Raw genomic sequence first — 18,985 nt, 5'->3', positions numbered from 1 at the left:
AGTCTCACAACACCAGGTTAAAGTCCAACAGGTTTATTTGGTAGCACAAGCCACAAACTTTCAGAACGCTGCTCCTTCATCAGGTGAGTGGGTGTTCTGTTCACAAACAGGGCATATACAGACACAAGCTCAATTTACAAAATAATGGTTGGAATGCGAGTCTTTACAGGTAATCAAGTCTTAAAGGTACAGACAATGTGAGTGGAGAGAGGGTTAAGCACAGGTTAAAGAGATGTGTATTGTCTCCAGCCAGGACAGTTAGTGCGATTTTGCAAGCCCAGGCAAGTCGTGGGGGTTACAGATAGTGTGACATGAACCCAAGATCCCGGTTGAGGCCGTCCTCATGTGTGCGGAACTTGGCTATCAGTTTCTGCTCAGCGATTCTGTGTTGTCGTGTGTCGTGAAGGCCACCTTGGAGAATGCTTACCCGAAGATCAGAGGCTGAATGCCCGTGACCGCTGAAGTGTTCCCCAACAGGAAGAGAACACTGCTGCCTGGTGATTGTCGAGCGGTGTTCATTCATCCGTTGTCGTAGCGTCTGCATGGTTTCCCCAATGTACCATGCCTTGGGACATTCTTTCCTGCAGCATATCAGGTAGACAACATTGAACGAGTTGCAAGAGTATGTACTGTGTACCTGATGGATGGTGTTCTCACATGAGATGATGGCATCTATGTCGATGATCCGGCACGTCTCTTCCCCAACAGGAAGTGCGTTCTCTTCCTGTTGGGGAACACTTCAACGGTCACGGGCATTCAGCCTCTGATCTTCGGGTAAGCTTTCTCCAAGGCGGCCATCAGGACACACAAGAACGCAGAGTCGCTGAGCAGAGACTGATAGCCAAGTTCCGCACACATGAGGACGGCCTCAACCGGGATCTTGGGTTCATGTCACACTATCTGTAACCCCCACGACTTGCCTGGGCTTGCAAAATCTCACTAACTGTCCTGTCTGGAGACAATACACATCTCTTTAACCTGTGCTTAACCCTCTCTCCACTCACATTGTCTGTACCTTTAAGACTTGATTACCTGTAAAGACTCGCATTCCAACCATTATTTTGTAAATTGAGTTTGTGTCGTTATATGCCCTGTTTGTGAACAGAACTCCCACTCACCTGATGAAGGAGCAGCGCTCTGAAAGCTTGTGGCTTGTGCTACCAAATAAACCTGTTGGACTTTAACCTGGTGTTGTGAGACTTCTTTCTATTCTATCTCCACAGACACTGTCAGATCTGCCGAGAATTTCCAGCATTTTCTGATTTTGTGCAAGGTATATATAAAGTTTACAGTCCAGATAGCAAAGTACTAAGCACAAAGATACTTAATGATCCAGGCAAACAAACTCTTTAAATGGCTGCTTGTAGATGCAAAAAAAAAAAGGCCACTGGGATGGTAGACTACAAAATGAAGTACCGAAGCAAAGAGCTGCTACTGCAATTATAAAAAGCATTAAGACAGTATTTGACACATTATACTTGACTCTGGATATCTCTACTCAAGGATAAATTGGCCTTGGAGAAAGTTCAGTAATGAGGCACAGATGATACCTATGATGACGGGATTGGACTATGCAAAGAGACTAAATAAATGGAGGTCGAGTTCTTTAGACATGAGCTTGACAAAGCAGAGAAATGACAGAGGTATTTAAAATAATGAAAGGAACTGTCACACCAGATAGAGGATGGACCTTCTCTCAGAAAACACAGAATAAGGGGATCTCCTTGCCCAGATCTTCTGGTCTGCAGATTATCGGACGCCAGAAATACAACCCAATATGTGCACCAGGGCCCCGTGGAGACTCAACATGCTGACCTCTGAGTTGCCCAGGAAGTTTGAACTTCCAACAAGCTTATCCGCTGCTTTCCAGGACCAGCTACTAAATTCTCTGACTCTCAGCTGGAGCCAGAGACTTCAGACAGATTAAGAACTAGTCCGACTCCTGGGTGTGTGAGGTCTTGTGGCGCAGTGGTAACATCCCTATTTCAGGGCCAGCAATTCTGGTTCAAGTACCACTTCAGGATTTGATGGTCATGGAAGGTGCATTCATAACGTGGCCAAACAGGTTGATTATCAGCCTGTAAATCCTTCCAATACACCCGATGGGCAGGCGGCAAGAGTGCGAGTGTTCCCTGGTCATTCTGCACAGCAATGACAAATCGCTACAATACTGTGCCAAGCAAAATCATGGACTAGTCCCATGGAAGTCCATGGTCACCAATGCCTTCTTAGAACATGGTACCTGAAGGAGGAAGAGGAACTTTTGGGTAATTACGGAACCTAACACCCCCCACCTTTACACACCCCAATTCCCGTTCACCGTCCGACTCACTTTATCCACCCTACCCATTCAGACTGGACATTTAACCCTAGCATACAGCAGCTCATGCTGTGAAAAGTGGGCTTGTTCTGTCTTCCCCTGAAAGTACAGCATCGGGTGGAGTTCCTCAATGTGCTCCACACTTCTGGAGAAGCCAGGCTCAAAAAACCGACACAAAAATACAAAGCAGCATAAAGACGTGGAGAATCCAAGTGGAGCAGCAATCTGATGATGATTGCCCATACACTGAAGATACAGGCCACAGCCATAAAAAATTAAGCTCAGATAATTAAAAATAAATTAAAGAACATGTTCTTTACACCATGAGATTGAGGGGGTGTGAAAAGGCCACAGATATAAAATTAAGGTGCTAAAGAGATCATATTGAAACCCTGGAAGGACTCAATAGGGTAGATATCAGGAGATATCAAGTTCAACTGGTTTGAGAAGCTAGTATTAGGGGGACACAGTTTAAGAATAAGAGATTAGTCATTTAAGACAGAGATAGGAGGAATTATCATAACCAGGTCAGCCATGTTGCTGAATGGCAGAGCAGGCTCGAAGGGCTGAATGGCCTACTCCTGTCCCTATGTCCCTTGTTCCTACAGGCGTTTATTTATGAGAAGTCAGGATATGAAAAAGGAATATAGAGGCAGAGGAATTGGGACAGAAATAAAATGCTCTTTTCCCTATTGTGATCGGTCAGTCCTCCGGTTTGTAAATCACTTGAGAGTGTCCAGGTGTGCTTACTGACCACTAGCATTAGAGCTTTTACCCTTCATCTTTCAGCAGCTGCTTGTCCATCTCCTCCTGCCAGCCTTCGGGTGGTGTCTCCAGCCAGGCGTTAAAATAGCGGACGATCCCCGGGTGCTCCAGCTTAGCCAGTGCCTTGACCTCTCGCATCACCTTCTCCCTTGCCTGATCACTGTGGAATTATGAACAGTTATTAGACTGGAGACAAGTCCCCAGGCAAATGCCATACTCCTTCGTACAAAAACAGCGGATGGCTTCATTACTTTGTTTTCAGTTGCAGGGTTGTGAAAGGTTCAGACTTAATTGGCGACATCAAGATTCACATTTTTTAAAAAAAGAATGCAATTTAGGAAAACCTATATTTTTATTAAATAAGTCATTCACAGGACACACATACACACTTTCAATCACAAAAAAGGCTGCTTGATGGCCAGTCCTCCCAGGCCTTATGAACTCAGGCTAATATTAGAGAGGAGCAAGACTGTTTTCTTTTCGTTCACAGATGTTGACATTATTGCCCAGTGCAGCATTTATTGCCCATCCCTAACTTCTCCCAAGAAGGTGATGCTGAGCCACCTTTGTGAACCATTGCAGTCCCTGTGGTGTAGGTACACCCACGGTGCCGCTAGGAAAGGAGTTCTAGGATTTTGACCCAGCAACAGTAGGAAGGGTGATATATTTCTATAGGGTGGCACGGTGGCACAGTGGTTAGCACTGCTGCCACACAGCGCCAGGGACCCGGGTTCAATTCCCGACTTGGGTCCCTGTCTGTGCAGAGTCTGCATGTTCTCCTCGTGTCTGCGTGGGTTTCCTCTGGGTGCTCCGGTTTCCTCCCACAGTCCGAATGATGTCCTAATTAGGCGCACTGGCCATGCTAAATTCTCCCTCAGTGTACCCGAACAGGCGCCGGAGTGTGGCAACTAGGGGATTTTTACAGTAACTTCATGGCAGGGTTAACGCAAGCCTACTTGTAATACTAATAAATAAACTTAAAGATGTGTGGGTTAGGTTGATTGGCAATGCTAAATGTTACGGGGACTGGCAAGGTAAATGCAGAGGGTGCAGGGATAGAGCCTGGGTGGGATTGTTGTTGGTGCAGGCTCGATGGGCTGAATAACCCTCCTTCTGCATTGTTGGGATTCTATGATTCTATCATTCTAAGTCAGGATGGTATGTGGCTTGGAGGGGAACTTGCAGGTGGTGGTGTTCCCACGTATCTGCAGCCCTTTTCCTTCTGGATGGTAGAGGCTGTAGGTTTGGATGGTACTGTTAAAGGAGCCTTGCTGCAGTGCATCTTGTAGATGGTATCTACTCCTGCCAATGAGTGTCAGTGGTGAAGGGAGTAAATGTTTGTGGATGAGGTGCCAGCCAAGAGGGCTGCTTGGTCTTGGATGGTGTCAAGCTCCTGCAGTGTTGTTGGACCTGCATTAATCCAGGCAAGTGGAAAATTTTCCATTACACTCCTGACTTAGACCTTGGCGATGGCTGTCAGGCTTTAGGGAGTCGGGAGGCGAGTTACTGGCTGCAGAATTCCCAGCCTCTGACCTGCTCTTGTAGCCACAGTATTTATGTGGCTGGGTCAGTTCAGTTTCTGGTCAATAGTAATCTTTCCTCCCCCAAGATGTTGATAATGGAGGATTCGGCGATGACAATGCCCTCAATTGCAGAAACAGTCCTCAGCGCAGTCTGACATTGGCTTGCTTGCCTACTCTCACTGATCTGTTGTTTTGTACCTGGCAACAATCTCAGGTCAGGAGACAAAACAAAAAGGCACTTCTGAAGTCAACTGGCTCAGACCAGACAGAAGGTAAAGGGCCATCCTTACATTAACTCCAGAGCGCCTCTTGCGTTATTGAAGGTGAGCCTTCACAGCGAAGGGGCTGCCGTTGGGAGTGAGATAGAGGAGATGGGAATTTGTTATGCAAGTACCCTTTAACACCAACACCTTCTGAAGTACTAACACATGCAGATGTGCAACCAATATAAACCTGCCAAAGCAGATTGTCAGAGACTTGCCTGCTTTAACATCAACAAAATTTCACAAACATTTTCTCACCGATTTGGGAGTCGAATCCTCTTGATGGCGTAATTACAATCATCAACTTTGTTTTTTGCTTCAAACACGACACCGAAACCTCCACGTCCTAGACATTGAACCACCTCAAAGTCAGCAAGACATCTGAAAGAGATTTAACCTGTATTATTGACACCACTTACAGATCATTTATTAATACACGTTAAAAACCAAATATCTGAAGGAAGAATCTAAATAGAAATACTCTAAATTAAATGTCCTATAGAAAGTGCAGTGGACTTTCAAATATTGGATCGCAAGGTCACAGGCCATCATCTCCTCGAGTCCAAAAGGATCACAAGAATTAGAAGCAGTGGACCATTTCGCCCACCAAGCCTGCTCTGCTATTCAACAAGGTCATGGGTGATCTGACTGTGACCTCAATTCCACTGTCCCACAATTAGACCATAGTTGTTCTGTCCCGCAGCCCCATTTTCCCACCTCTATTCCACACTTATCGCTACAGAAATACACTTGAGACCTGAAAAGCTGCCCAACATCTGCAGCCCTTTAGGTGAAGGCAGTTTCAAATTTCTCTGACTGTGAGAAGGGCTTCCTGGTTTCAACTCGGGTGGCCTGGCTCTACCTCTGCAACCAGAGCAATAAGGTGTCTCTGTATTTACTACAACACCTCAATTTATCCAATTCTCAACCTTCTCAAGGAAACAAGCCAAGTCTAGGCAACCAGTCCTCAAATTTTTTCAAAATTCTTTCAATGGGGCATGAGCATCCCAAGCACAGCCAAATATTTTTGCCCACCCGGACCTGCCTCGCCTTTGAGGTGCTGGTGGTGAGCTGTTTTCTTTAACTGCTGAAATCCATGTATTATAGGTTCAGCCACAGTGCTGTTATGGAGGGAATTCCTGGATTTTGACCCAATAGTGAAGGAATGGCGATATATTTCCAAGTCAGGGTGGTGAGGGGCTCGGAGAGGAATTTACAGGCGGTGGTGTTCCCATGAATCTGCTGCCCTTGTTCTTCCATGTGGTGGAGGCGACAGGTTTGGAAGTTGCCACTGAAATACCCTTAAGTGAGTTTCTACTCTTTGTAGATGGGTACACACTATTGCCACTTCGTGCTAGCAGAGGGGGAAGTTAATATTTAAGGTAGTGGATGGGGTGCCAAATAGGTTGCTTTGCCCTGGACAATGCCAAGCTGTACAAGAGTCAGCAGAGCTACATTTATCCAGATGAATGGAGAATATTCCATCACACTCTTGACTTGTGCTTTAAAAGATGGGGAACAAGCTTTGAGGCGACAGAGGTTTGCGGCAGATTTCTCGCCTCTCGATCTTACTGGCACTGGATATCCGGCGCGATCAGCCTTACACCCATTTCCAGCGCAAGGCTTAATTAATTATTTAAATTGAATTCACATATGATTAAATGAAATTAGTGAGCCCGAGACACAATTGTCCAGGCTCACTTGCCTGTGCAGCCTCAGCCGGGAAGGTTCTCTCCGGCGAGGATCACGTATGGTCCACCATCAGCGGGGACCAGATGGGATGGCCTCACCAGTAGAACCAGAGGCCACTGAGGCTCGTTTCCCCTCTCATCACCCACCCCTCCCCCCCCCGCCCACCACCCTGAAATGTTGGTGGCAGGGGCGATCAGAGGGTGGGGGCTCGCGATCGGCCACAGGACCTCGTAGTAGTAGAAGAGGTTGGGGTCTGGGGGGGAGGGGGGTGCCGAGTTCAGGTCACGGAGGCCAGCTGCAGCAGGTCTTTGCTGCTTTGAGAACAGTATAGACCTGCACATGCACAATGGCACACTCTTCTGCTATCATAGAACATAGAACAGTACAGCACAGAACAGGCCCTTCGGCCCACGATGTTGTGCCGAGCTTTATCTGAAACCAAGATCAAGCTATCCCACTCCCTATCATCCTGGTGTGCTCCATGTGCCTATCCAATAACCGCTTAAATGCTCCTAAAGTGTCTGACTCCACTATCACTGCAGGCAGTCCATTCCACATCCCAACCACTCTCTGCGTAAAGAACCTACCTCTGATATCCTTCCTATATCCCCCACCACGAACCCTATAGTTATGCCCCCTTGTAATAGCTCCATCCACCCGAGGAAATAGTCTTTGAACGTTCACTCTATCTATCCCCTTCATCATTTTATAAACCTCTATTAAGTCTCCCCTCAGCCTCCTCCGCTCCAGAGAGAACAGCCCTAGCTCCCTCAACCGTTCCTCATAAGACCCACCCTCCAAACCAGGCAGCATCCTGGTAAATCTCCTCTGCACTCTTTCCAGCGCTTCCACATCCTTCTTATAGTGAGGTGACCAGAACTGCACACAATATTCCAAATGTGGTCTCACCAAGGTCCTGTACAGTTGCAGCATAACCCCACGGCTCTTAAACCCCAAGCCCCTGTTAATAAAAGCTAACACACTATAGGCCTTCTTCACAGCTCTATCCACTTGAGTGGCACCTTTAGAGATCTGTGGATATGGACCCCAAGATCTCTCTGTTCCTCCACAGTCTTCAGAACCCTACCTTTGACCCTGTAGTCCACATTTAAACTAGTCCTACCAAAATGAATCACCTCACATTTATCAGGGTTAAACTCCATTTACCATTTTTCAGCCCAGCTTTGCATCCTATGTCTCTTTGCAGCCTACAACAGCCCTCCACCTCATTCACTACTCCACCAATCTTGGTGTCATCAGCAAATTTACTGATCCACCCTTCAGCCCCCTCCTCCAAGTCATTAATAAAAATCACAAAGATCAGGGGACCAAGCACTGATCCCTGTGGCACTCCGCTAGCAACCTGCCTCCAGTCAGAAAATTTTCCATCCACCACCACCCTCTGTCTCCATCTGACGAAGGAGCTGTGCTCCGAAAGCTAATGGTATTTGCTACGAAATAAACCTGTTGGACTTTAACCTGGTGTTGTGAGACTTCTTACTTCGATCAGATAGCCAGTTACCTATCCAATCGGCCAACTTTCCCTCTATCCCACACCTCCGTACTTTCATCATAAGCCGACCATGGGGGGCCTTATCAAACGCCTTACTAAAATCCATGTATATGACATCAACTGCCCTACCTTCATCAACACACTTAGTTACCTCCTCAAAAAGTTCAATCAAATTTGTGAGGCACGACTTGCCCTTCACGAATCCATGCTGACTATCCCGGATTAATCCGCATCTTTCTAAATGGTCGTAAATCCCATCCCTAAGGACCTTTTCCATCAATTTACCAGCTGGCTTTCTGATAATTTAGGCCCCACCCACTCCCCCTACTGGCGAGAAACTGTTTACAGGCTTTTTCCATGCACAAAGTGCATAAGATTTGACATTTGGACTTGCTGAAAAATTACGTCTGAAACTCTGCCATTTTCGCATGTGTTCTGGACTTAGAATTATTTTCTTAAGATTGCCCTCAGAAGGCGAGTTACTCACCACAGAATTCCCAGTCTCTGACCTGCTCATTCCCTGCTCTGACCTGCCACAGTATTTATATGGCTAGTCCAGTGCCGTTTCTAATCAATGGCAATCACCAGGTGGTTAACCACCCGATATTATTCAAATACAAATTTATAAAGCTCGATATCCACTGGCTCCCTTTCATCAACTCTATTAGTTACATCCTCGAAGAATTCCAGTGGATTTGTCAAGAATGATTTCCTTTTCGTAAATCCATACGGACTCTGTCGAATCCTGCCACTGTTTACCAAGTGCTCTTTATAATGGACTCTAGAATTTTCTCCACTACCAATGTCAGGCTGACTGGTCTATACTTCCCCATTTTCTCTTTTCCTTCTTTTTTAAATAGTGGGTTGACATTAACTACCCTCTAATCTGTGGGAACTGTTCCAGAGTCTATAGAACCTTGCAAGGAGGATATGCTGGCCAGAGAGAGAGAAATGAAGGCTCAGAGACTAATTCCTGGGATGGTGGGAATGTCCTATGAGGAAAGGTTGAGGAGATTGAGCCTGCATTCTCTAACGTTTAGAAGATTGAGGGGTGGTCTCACTGAACTGTACAAAATTCTTACAGGGCTCAAGGGCTTTAGATGCAGGAGCAATATTTTCCTGTTTGGGACAGGTGGGGGTGTCTGGAACCAGGGGACAGAATCTCAGAATAAGAGGTAGAGCATTTAGCACAGAGATGAGGAGGAATTTCTTCAGAGAGTAGTAAACTTTGGAATTCTGTACCCAAGAGGGCTGTGGAAACACATGAGTATATTCAAGCCAGAGATCAATAGATTTCTAGATGCCAATCGTCATCAAGGGATATGGGATAGTGATGAGAGAAGATGGGGTTAGGGTAGAAGATCAGCCATGATCTAATTAAATTGCAGAACAGGTTTGAAGGACCAAATGGCCCACTTGCTGCTGATACGTTCCCAAGTCTTACTACAGCTAGGCAGGACATAGATGAGACCATACATAGAATACAGTATTTTCATCTCCTGACAGAAGAGGAGATGTACTTGCATTGGGAGCAGTTCAGAGAAGGCTCATGGGGCTGATTCCTGAGATGAAGAGGTTGCTCACTGGAGAAAGGATCAAGCATGTTGGGTCTATACTCATTGGAATTTAGAAGAATTAGCAGTGACTTCATTGGAACATAAGACTCTAAGAAGGCTCAATAAGGGAGGTACCGAGGGGATATTTCTCTTCAAGAGAAATCTCTCTTCCCAAGAGTAGGCACTGCTTAAAAATAAGGGTCCCTCCATTTAAGACGGGGATGAGGGATAATTTCTGTTCTGAGATCATTAGTCTTTGGAATTCTCTTCACAGAACAGTGGAGGCCGGGAGTCGCGTCTGTTCGAGGCGGAGTTATACCTTTTTCATTGATAAAGGAAGGAGTCTCGGGTTATACAAACGAGCAGGAATGTGGAGTTAAGGTCAGGATCACCTCAGCCATGACCTTATTTAAAGCAACAGGTCTGGTGGAGCAAATAACCAATTCTTGCTCCTATTTTTAACAATTTGTCACTGAAAATAAGAGTGGGAAAGAAATGGGATTTTCTATAGAACATCAGGGACAGCAAATTACTCCGAGTGCAACAACTTACAAAGGGAAATGCAGTTGTCATATTTCACACACCATGACGCCAAAATTAATGACCAATAAATTGTTATTTCAATGATACCGGTTGAAAAAAAATCTTTGACCAAATATTGGGGCTGGAAATAATGGTGTTCCACTTCAGAGGGTGAAAAGGCAACAGCCAGAAGCAGATCTAAATTACTAGGACACTATCAAAAGGTGGGCAATTTGGCTTCAACATATGAGCTGGACATCTCAGCTGATTCTCACTGTGGGAAGAATTTATGATAACATATGCACCTTCAGTCACAAACACCAACATACACAAAGTTCAATTTTGTTTGCTTTTACCTGGACACGTAGTCAGCCGTTCCAGAGGAATTTCCCAGCTCAACCTTGACTTCTCCCATAGTTGACTCATTCGTGCTCTCAGTCTGGCACGGTGACTCTGACTCCTTCCATTGCTGCATAGAACACAAACAGGTCGCTGTTAGTCGACACGAGCCTTTGACAAGGTCCCACGTGACAGGCCGGTTAAAAAACAAAAGTCAATAGGATCCAGGGGCGTGGAGCAAGCTGGATACAACATTGACTCAGTGGCAGGAAACAAAGGGAAATTGCTGATGGATGCTTTTGTGACTGGAAGGCGGTTTCCAGTGGGGTCTCGCGGGGCGCAGTACTAGGTCCACTGCTTTCTGTGGTATATATTAACAATTTGCACCTAACTGCTGAGGGGAACAATCAAGAACAGACAACACAAAAAGTTGACTGTGCAGTGAATAAGCAGGACAGGTCAATATGGTGGTTAAGGAGGCATAGAGAATATTTTCATTTATTGTCCAAGGCAGAGTGTAAGAGTAGGGAAATTGCATTGAAACTGTATAAATATTTAGTGAGGCCACAACTTGAGTACTATATGCAGTTCTGGTCACCTCATTACAGAAAGGACCCAATTGCATGAGAGAGCGCGCAGAGGAGATTTACGAGGATGCTGCCAGGACTGGAAGATTGCGGCTATGAGGAAAGATCAGATAGGCTGGGATTGTTCTCCTGGGAACACAGGTGGTTGAAGGGAGATTTAAATGAATGTACAAAATTGTGAGGAATCTGGATAGAGTGGACGGGAAGGGCCTGTTTACTTTCGCAGAGGGGTTAAGGACTAGGGGGGCATAGATTTAAACGCAGAAAGATTAGAGGGAAATGAGAAATAAGGCATTCATTTGCAGGGTGGTACAGGGGTCTGGAACTCATTGCCTGCAAAGAGTAATAGAGGTAAAAATTGATGGATCACAAAAGGTTAGATTACAAGCACAATGAGTAATTAGGAAGGCAAATGGAATTTTGGTCTTTATTGCAAGGAAGACGGAACAGACAAATAAAGGTGGGTTGCTACCACTGTACCGAGCATTGGTGAGACCACATCTGGAGCGTTTGCACAGTTTTGGTCTTCCTACTTGAGGATTATATCTGCATAGTCCATGTAGTCATGGATAAGGACAAGAGTGGCCCTTGGGTGAAGATGTTTAATTGGGCGAGGGCCAATTACATCCAAATTAGACAGGAACTGGAGAATGTGGATTGGGAGCGGCTATTTGAGGTCAAATCCACATCTGGCAAGTGAGAGGCTTTCAAAGACCAGCTGATTGAAGTTCGGGACAGGCATGTCCCTGCAAAAATGAAGGATAGAAATGACAGGATTCGGGAACCATGGATGACGAAGGAAATTGTAATCTTAGTCAAAAGGAAAAAGGAAGCATGCGATAGGTCTCGGCAACTAAAAACTGACAAAACCCTTGAGGATTACAGTGAAAGTAGGAAGGAACTTAAATGTGGAATTAGGAGGGGTAAAAGGGAGCCATGAAATGTCTTTAGCAAACAAGGTCAAGGAGAATCCCAAGGCTTTTTATGCATATATTAAGAGCAAGAGGGTAGCAAGAGAAAGAGTAGGCCCATTCAAGGACAGTGGAGGAAAGTTATGCATGGAACCACAGGAAGTGGGCGAAATTCTTAATGAGTATTTTGTATCAGTATTCACCAAGGAGAAGAACATGATGGATGTTGAGGTCAGGAATACGTGTGTGAACGCTCTAGAGAATGTCAATATATCAAAGGGAGCAGTGTTGAGTATCCTAAATTGAAGTAAGGTAGACAAGTCCCCAGGGCTGGATGGGATCTATCCCAGGTTTCTGCAGGAGGCAAGGGGAGAAATAGCTGGGGCCTTAACAGATTTTTTCACATCCTATTTGACCAGAGGCAAGGTTCCAGAGGACTGGACGATAGCCAATCTTTTTCCCTTGTTTAAGAAAGGGAGCAGGGATAATCCAGCAAATTATAGGCCGGTGAGCCTGACATCAGGATTGAGGAAGCTTTTGGAGAAGATATTGAGGGACAGGATATATGCACATTTGGAGGATAATGGACTAGTTAGTGACAGGCAGCATGGTTTTGTCCGGGGAAGATCATGTCTCACCAATTTGATTGAGTTTTTTGAAGAGGTGACAAACAAAATTGATGAGGGAAAGGCTGTGGATGTAGTTTATATGGACTTTAATAAGGCATTTGACAAGGTTCCACATGGCAGACAGGTACAAAAACTAAAATCACATGGGATTCGGGGTGGGCTGGCTAGATGGATATATAACTGGCCTGGTTATAGGAGACAGAGTAGCAACTCTCTGGCAGGATGTTTTTCAGAATGGAGATCTGTAGCTAGTGATGTTCCGTAGGGATCAGTGCTGGGACCTCTGTTGTTTGTAGTATATGTAAATGATCTGGAAAAAATGTGGGTGGTTTGGTTAGTACGTTTGCGGATGACATGAAGATTGATGGAGTTGCTGATAGTGCCGGAGATTGTCAGAGGATACAACAGGATATAGATAGATTGGAGGCTTGGGCACAGGAATGGCAGATGGAGTTTGATCCAGACAAATGCGAGGTGATGCATTTTGGAAGATCAAATTTAGGTACGAGTCAAAAATTTCTATGATTTGGGTGGAGGCCACTCAAGCTTATGGGCTCCACCCAAATCATAGAAATAATTTTACATAGAAATTTGCAAAGATGCCACAATAAGCAGAGAATCTCTAATTTTTAGCCATCTAGCAAAATAGCTTCTGAGAAAATCAAAAAATATTCCAGAAACAAGCACTGAACATAAACAGTCCCTAGAAATTATTGAATAACAATATTAAGAACAGCAAGAAGGTTTTTTAGTAACAGTGGATTCTGTGCAATAAGGGTGGATGCACAAGTTCCAGACAAAGAGCACACATATCCAGACTGCAGTAGTACTGGAATTAAAAGCCTTTTGGCAAGTTTATATAAACCAGATTGATTTGCAGCACATACCGGAACTGAAACTGGATAATGGACGAGCTTACGGACAATGTAAGTAGTTGCAAAGATGCAGAAGAGGATGGTGCCCACAATTTCCCTCCACCATTCCAGCAGAAGAACAGGGTCTTTACTTTTCATTTTCTTCTTCACCCTGGTGGAGTCGAAGAGCCTGACAGAAATCTGGGTGTTCCGCTTGCTTCTCTCTCTCACATAGGAAGGCAAATGATAACCATTGTCTGCCAACACAAACAGATTAACCAGATTAAAGGGGAGACGTAATGGTCATGTCACTGGCCTAGTAATCCAGAGGTCCAGGCTAATGCTCTGGGAATCTAATTCCACCGTGACAGCTGGTGGAATTTAAATTCAATTAATAAAACTTGGGATTAAAAGGTAGTCTCAGTAATGGTGAGGGTGAAACTATCAATGGTCAGAAAAACCCATCAGATTTACTAATGTCATCCTTACTTGATCTGGTCTATATGTGACTCCAGACTCCCCCAATGTGACTGCCTCTTATCTGCCCTCTGAAATGTCCAAGCAAGGTACTAGTTTAAGGGCTGTTAAGGATGGGCAACAAAAGCTGACCTTGACAGTGACGCTCACACCCAATGAAAGAATAAGTAAAAAGAACAAAACTGCTCACCAGCAACAAATTCAATCTCATCTCGCTGAGTAAAATAAGGGCCCATGGTATTCGAGGCAAGGTACTAACATGGATTGACGATTGGCTGTCAGACAGAAGGCAGAGAGTTGGGATAAAAGGTTCTTTCTCAGAATGGCAACCGGTGACAAGTGGTGTCCCGCAGGGTTCAGTGTTGGGGCCACAGCTGTTCTCTTTATATATTAACGATCTAGATGACGGGACTGGGAGCATTCTGGCCAAGTTTGCCGATGATACAAAGATAGGTGGAGGGGCAGGTAGTATTGAGGAGGTGGGGAGGCTGCAGAAAGATTTAGACAGTTTAGGAGAGTGGTCCAAGAAGTGGCTGATGAAATTCAACGTGGGCAAGTGCGAGGTCGTACACTTTGGAAAAAAGAATAGAGGCAGGGACTATTTTCTAAACGGTGACAAAATTCATAATGCTAAAGTGCAAAGGGACTTGGGAGTCCTAGTCCAGGATTCTCTAAAGGTAAACTTGCAGGTTGAGTCCGTAATTAAGAAGGCAAACGTAATGTTGTCATTTATCTCAAGAGGCTTGGAATACAAAAGCAGGGATGTACTTCTGAGGCTTTATAAAGCACTGGTTAGGCCCCATTTGGAGTACTGTGAGCAATTTTGGGCCCCACACCTCAGGAAGGACATACTGGCACTGGAGCGGGTCCAGCGGAGATTCACACAGATGATCCCAGGAATGGTAGGCCTGACATACGATGAACGTCTGAGGATCGTGGGATTGTATTCGTTGGAGTTTAGGAGGTTGAGGGGAGATCTGATAGAAACTTACAAGATAATGAACGGCTTAGATAGGATGGACGTAGGGAAGTTGTTTCCATTAACAGGGGAGACTAGGACGCGGGGGCACAGCCTTAGAATAAAAGGGAGTCACTTTAGAACAGAGATGAGGAGAAATTTCTTCAGCCAGAGAGTGGTAGGTCTGTGGAACTCATTGCCACAGAAGGCTGTGGAGGCCGAGACGTTGAGCGTCTTCAAGACAGAAATTGATAAATTCTTGATTTCTCGAGGAATTAAGGGCTATGGGGAGAGAGCGGGTAAATGGAGTTGAAATCAACCATGATTGAATGGTGGAGTGGACTCGATGGGCCGAATGGCCTTACTTCCGCTCCTATGTCTTATGGTCTTATGGTCTCACACTCTGGTGGGCCGTACCCTGGCTCACACCAACTCCCGTTCACCCACCGAGTCTCACTGACCTGCACTGGCTCCTGGACTGGCATTGCATCAATTTGACAATTCCCATTCTTCTTTCCGAATTTCTCCCATGGCTCCGCCTGCCTCAATCTCCAACCTCCTCTGGCCCGACCACTCTAACAAGGACTCTGCACGCCATTAACTCTGACCTTTTGCACATTCCTGATTTTCACTGCGCTCTCACTGGTGACTCTGCCTTCGGCTGCCCAGGACCAAAGCTCTAGAATTCCTTCTGAACTGCTCCCTTCCTTCAAGGTGCAGCTTAAAACACTGCTCCTTCGGTTAAGCTTTCAGTCACCTATCCTAACTGAATGCGGTTCAGTGTCATATTTTATTTTGACAGCATTCTGTGCAGCACCTCACGATGTCCTCCTTCAAATATTACTTCACCATTCTCCTAAAAGCAGCAACTGTCAAAACCGTCCCTTCGGGAAACTACCCATTGCTCCAAACTTCTCCTAAATGCCTCTCCTTCCCTCAGTTTAGAATTTTAACCTGGTGACACCCTCTCTACAACTGGTGACACGTTAGAACTGCAACAAATTAAAACTATGCAGAATCACAAAACACAACTCCAGTTTAACCAACTACAAATTTTTTACAGAGAATAGGAAAAGTGGTATTATCCCATCGCTGTGCAGGTCTTAGGAGCTGAATTAGGATGTATTTTTCCTGTGTGGATTACAAAGCAACTTACACACAGAGTATGGACAGAACCACCATGACTGTTTGCAAGCCTGACATTATAAGCTCAGATTTCTACCTTCCCCACTGCAAAGCTCAGTAGCCTGTAGATGTGCGAGTTAAGTTGATTGGTCATGCTCAATTGCCCCTTAGTGTCGGGGGATTAGCAGGAATAATATGTGGGTTACGGGGATAGGGCCTGGGTGGGATTGTTGTCGGTGCAGGCTTGATGGGCCGAATGGCTTCTTTCTGCACTGTAAGGATTCTATGATTTAAGCCTCAGGCAAATGGGTGCAACATTTGCAATTACAGATTTGTGCACAGCAGAGACAATGAACTCTGCCTTTGCGATCATTAGAAATCCCCGAGGATCTGGGACTCCAGTCTGGATCCCATGTCATGCCAACAAGCCAATTAAAGTCCCTACCAAAGCAAATAAATGTTTGTCTAGTCCATACCCAGAGGCACCATCAGTGCCAGCATCAACACACCCACCTGAACTACTGTGTTCATTCATGTCCTTCAGTGCAACTGTTATTTTTGAAGAAACCAAATGCAAAAGGGATTAAGACTTGCTTTCTGGTATGTGGCCTGCTGGCGCCCTCTGCTGTTCTACCAATGCAGTGGGGATTTTACTGTCTTTATTCAATTGCATAGATCATAAAATCCCTACAGTGCAGGAGGAGGTCTTTCGGCCCATTGAGACTTCACCGACCACAATCCCACCCAGGCCCTATCCCCACAAGCCCATGTATTTACCCTAGCTAGTCCCCCTGACACTATGGGGCAATTGAACATGGCCAATCCACCTAACCCGCACATCTTTGGACTTTGGCTTATGGGTGCAAGCTTCCCAACAAGCAGCTGGGATTTATTCCCCATCTCCAGTGTCGAGGTGCTGTCGTGAATTACTAATCTGATACATGTGACTGGTTTGCGAAGCAACTTCAGGAGGTTACACACAGCTCTGACCAGTTAAGGACAGCACATTTCTTTCCCTAAACTAGTTTGTGCCAAGCTGCGTTAGCAGCCTCACGGTCACTGTGACTGAGTCACATTTTACTTCCGTGTCCAGCATCGTGAGATTTGAGCAGTTGTGATCTGAATGCAGCCCAGGCCTTTTGATCACCAGTCCAGGAAGATCAGTACTGCACTACCATTTCCAAGAATGCTGAGAATACAAAGTATAAACATGATCGGAAACTGCAAGATTAAAATTCCTGTTGGAAAATGTTACCACAGCTCTCAGACTAGGTCCACATGACCAGCAGTCTCTCGGGCAAGCAATGTTGACACCCTTGGAACTGCACAACAGAGTTGGCAGAGAGAGAGAGAGAATGGGGGCTGGACTATAAAATAATCAGTGGCATCGATAAGGTAAGTCAACATCTTTTCCAAAGGTAGTCTAAAACTAGAGGGCATGGGTTTAAGATGAGAGGGGAGAAATATGAAAGGGTCCAGACATTCTCCCCGTGTCTGCATGGGTTTCCTCCAGGTCCTCTGGTTTCCTCCCACATTCTGAAAGGCGTGCTGGTTAGGTGCATTGACCCAAACTGGCACCAGACAGTGACGACTCGGGGAATTTCACAATAACTTCATTGCAGTGTTAATGTAAGCCTTACTTGTGACTAATAAATAAACTTTACTTTTTCACACTAAGTGTTTTAACAACACCAGGTTAAAGTCCAACAGGTTTATTTGGTAGCAAATGCCATTAGCTTTCGGAGCGCTACTCCTTCGTCAGATGGAGTGGATTTCTGCTCGCAGCGCTCCGAAAGCTAACTTAGACTAGATTAGTGATATAAACTGGGCAGCATGTACAAATTGGACTGACGGGTCTGTTTCCATGCTGTGCACCTCTATAACAAAGAAGACAGACAAACAAAACTAACCATACACTAACGTTAAAACACGTGATACTGTGCATGAGTACACATGGGGTGATATTACAGGGATTTACCCATATCAAACTGGACAAACAATACTGCGAATGGAAGAGATCTGAAATAAAAACAAGTATTGAAAGACTCAGCTGATCTGGCAGCATCTGTGGAGAGAGAAAGAGTTAGCGTCTATTATAAATTACTCTTCATCGGAACTGGAGAAAGGTAGGAATGTGTGGGATTTTATGCTATTGCAAGAAAAGTGGGAGGGTGGAGCAAAAGAGGGGGGATAGGTTAGCAGGCAGGAGAGATTAAATGACAAAGATGTCATAGTAGACATGGCAAAGAAGTGGTAATGATAAAAACCCACAGCATTGGTCCAGAGTAGGTGTTAATAGCAGAACAGCAGTGACGGAAAGCAAAACCATGAGAGATCTGAAGTTATTGAACTCAGTGACTGTGTCCAGAAGACTGTGGTGTGCCTATCTGGAAGATGCTGTTCCTCAAGCTTATGTTGAGCTGCACTGGAACATCGTAACATGCCAAAGACAGAAATATGAACATAGAACAGTACAGCACAGAACAGGCCCTTCGGCCCACGATGTTGTGCCAAACTTTATCTGAAACCAAGATCAAGCTATCCCACTCCCTATCATCCTGGTGTGCTCCATGTGCCTATCCAATAACCGCTTAAATGTTCCTAAAGTGTCTGATTCCACTATCACTGCAGGCAGTCCATTCCACATCCCAACCACTCTCTGCGTAAAGAACCTACCTCTGATATCCTTCCTGTATCTCCCACCATGAACCCTATAGTTATGCCCCCTTGTAATAGCTCCATCCACCCGAGGAAATAGTCTTTGAACGTTCACTCTATCTATCCCCTTCATCATTTTATAAATAAGTCTTGTGCAGTGGCTGAGATACTCCACACTTTGTGCCTGAAAAATGCAATTGCTCCACTTCAGATACAGTCCTGCTTCTGAAAACCTTTTTAGCATTTGATCGAGATTGCTGAGATTCTCCTCCCGAGTCTTCCCTGTAATCAAG

The 18,985-nt window shown here is 45.3% G+C and overlaps 1 protein-coding gene across 3 annotated transcripts in view; it reads right to left on the bottom strand.

Annotated features, from left to right (window-relative positions):
• The window catches only part of eif2ak3 (eukaryotic translation initiation factor 2-alpha kinase 3), a 91,823-nt gene that overhangs the window by 15,440 nt on the left and 57,398 nt on the right, over positions 1-18,985 (bottom strand). For all 3 annotated transcript variants that reach the window (XM_078223997.1, XM_078224005.1, XM_078224013.1), the window contains 4 exons: positions 13,508-13,731; positions 10,511-10,623; positions 5,130-5,252; positions 3,096-3,245 (listed from right to left, as the gene is read on the bottom strand). In XM_078223997.1, coding sequence (XP_078080123.1) covers positions 3,096-3,245; positions 5,130-5,252; positions 10,511-10,623; positions 13,508-13,731 — 610 coding nt within the window. The remainder of the gene's footprint in view (positions 1-3,095; positions 3,246-5,129; positions 5,253-10,510; positions 10,624-13,507; positions 13,732-18,985) is intronic.

This window comes from Mustelus asterias, chromosome 1, assembly GCF_964213995.1.
Source record: "Mustelus asterias chromosome 1, sMusAst1.hap1.1, whole genome shotgun sequence".
Lineage (NCBI taxonomy): Eukaryota > Metazoa > Chordata > Chondrichthyes > Carcharhiniformes > Triakidae > Mustelus > Mustelus asterias.
This window is presented reverse-complemented; position numbering and strand designations above follow the sequence as displayed.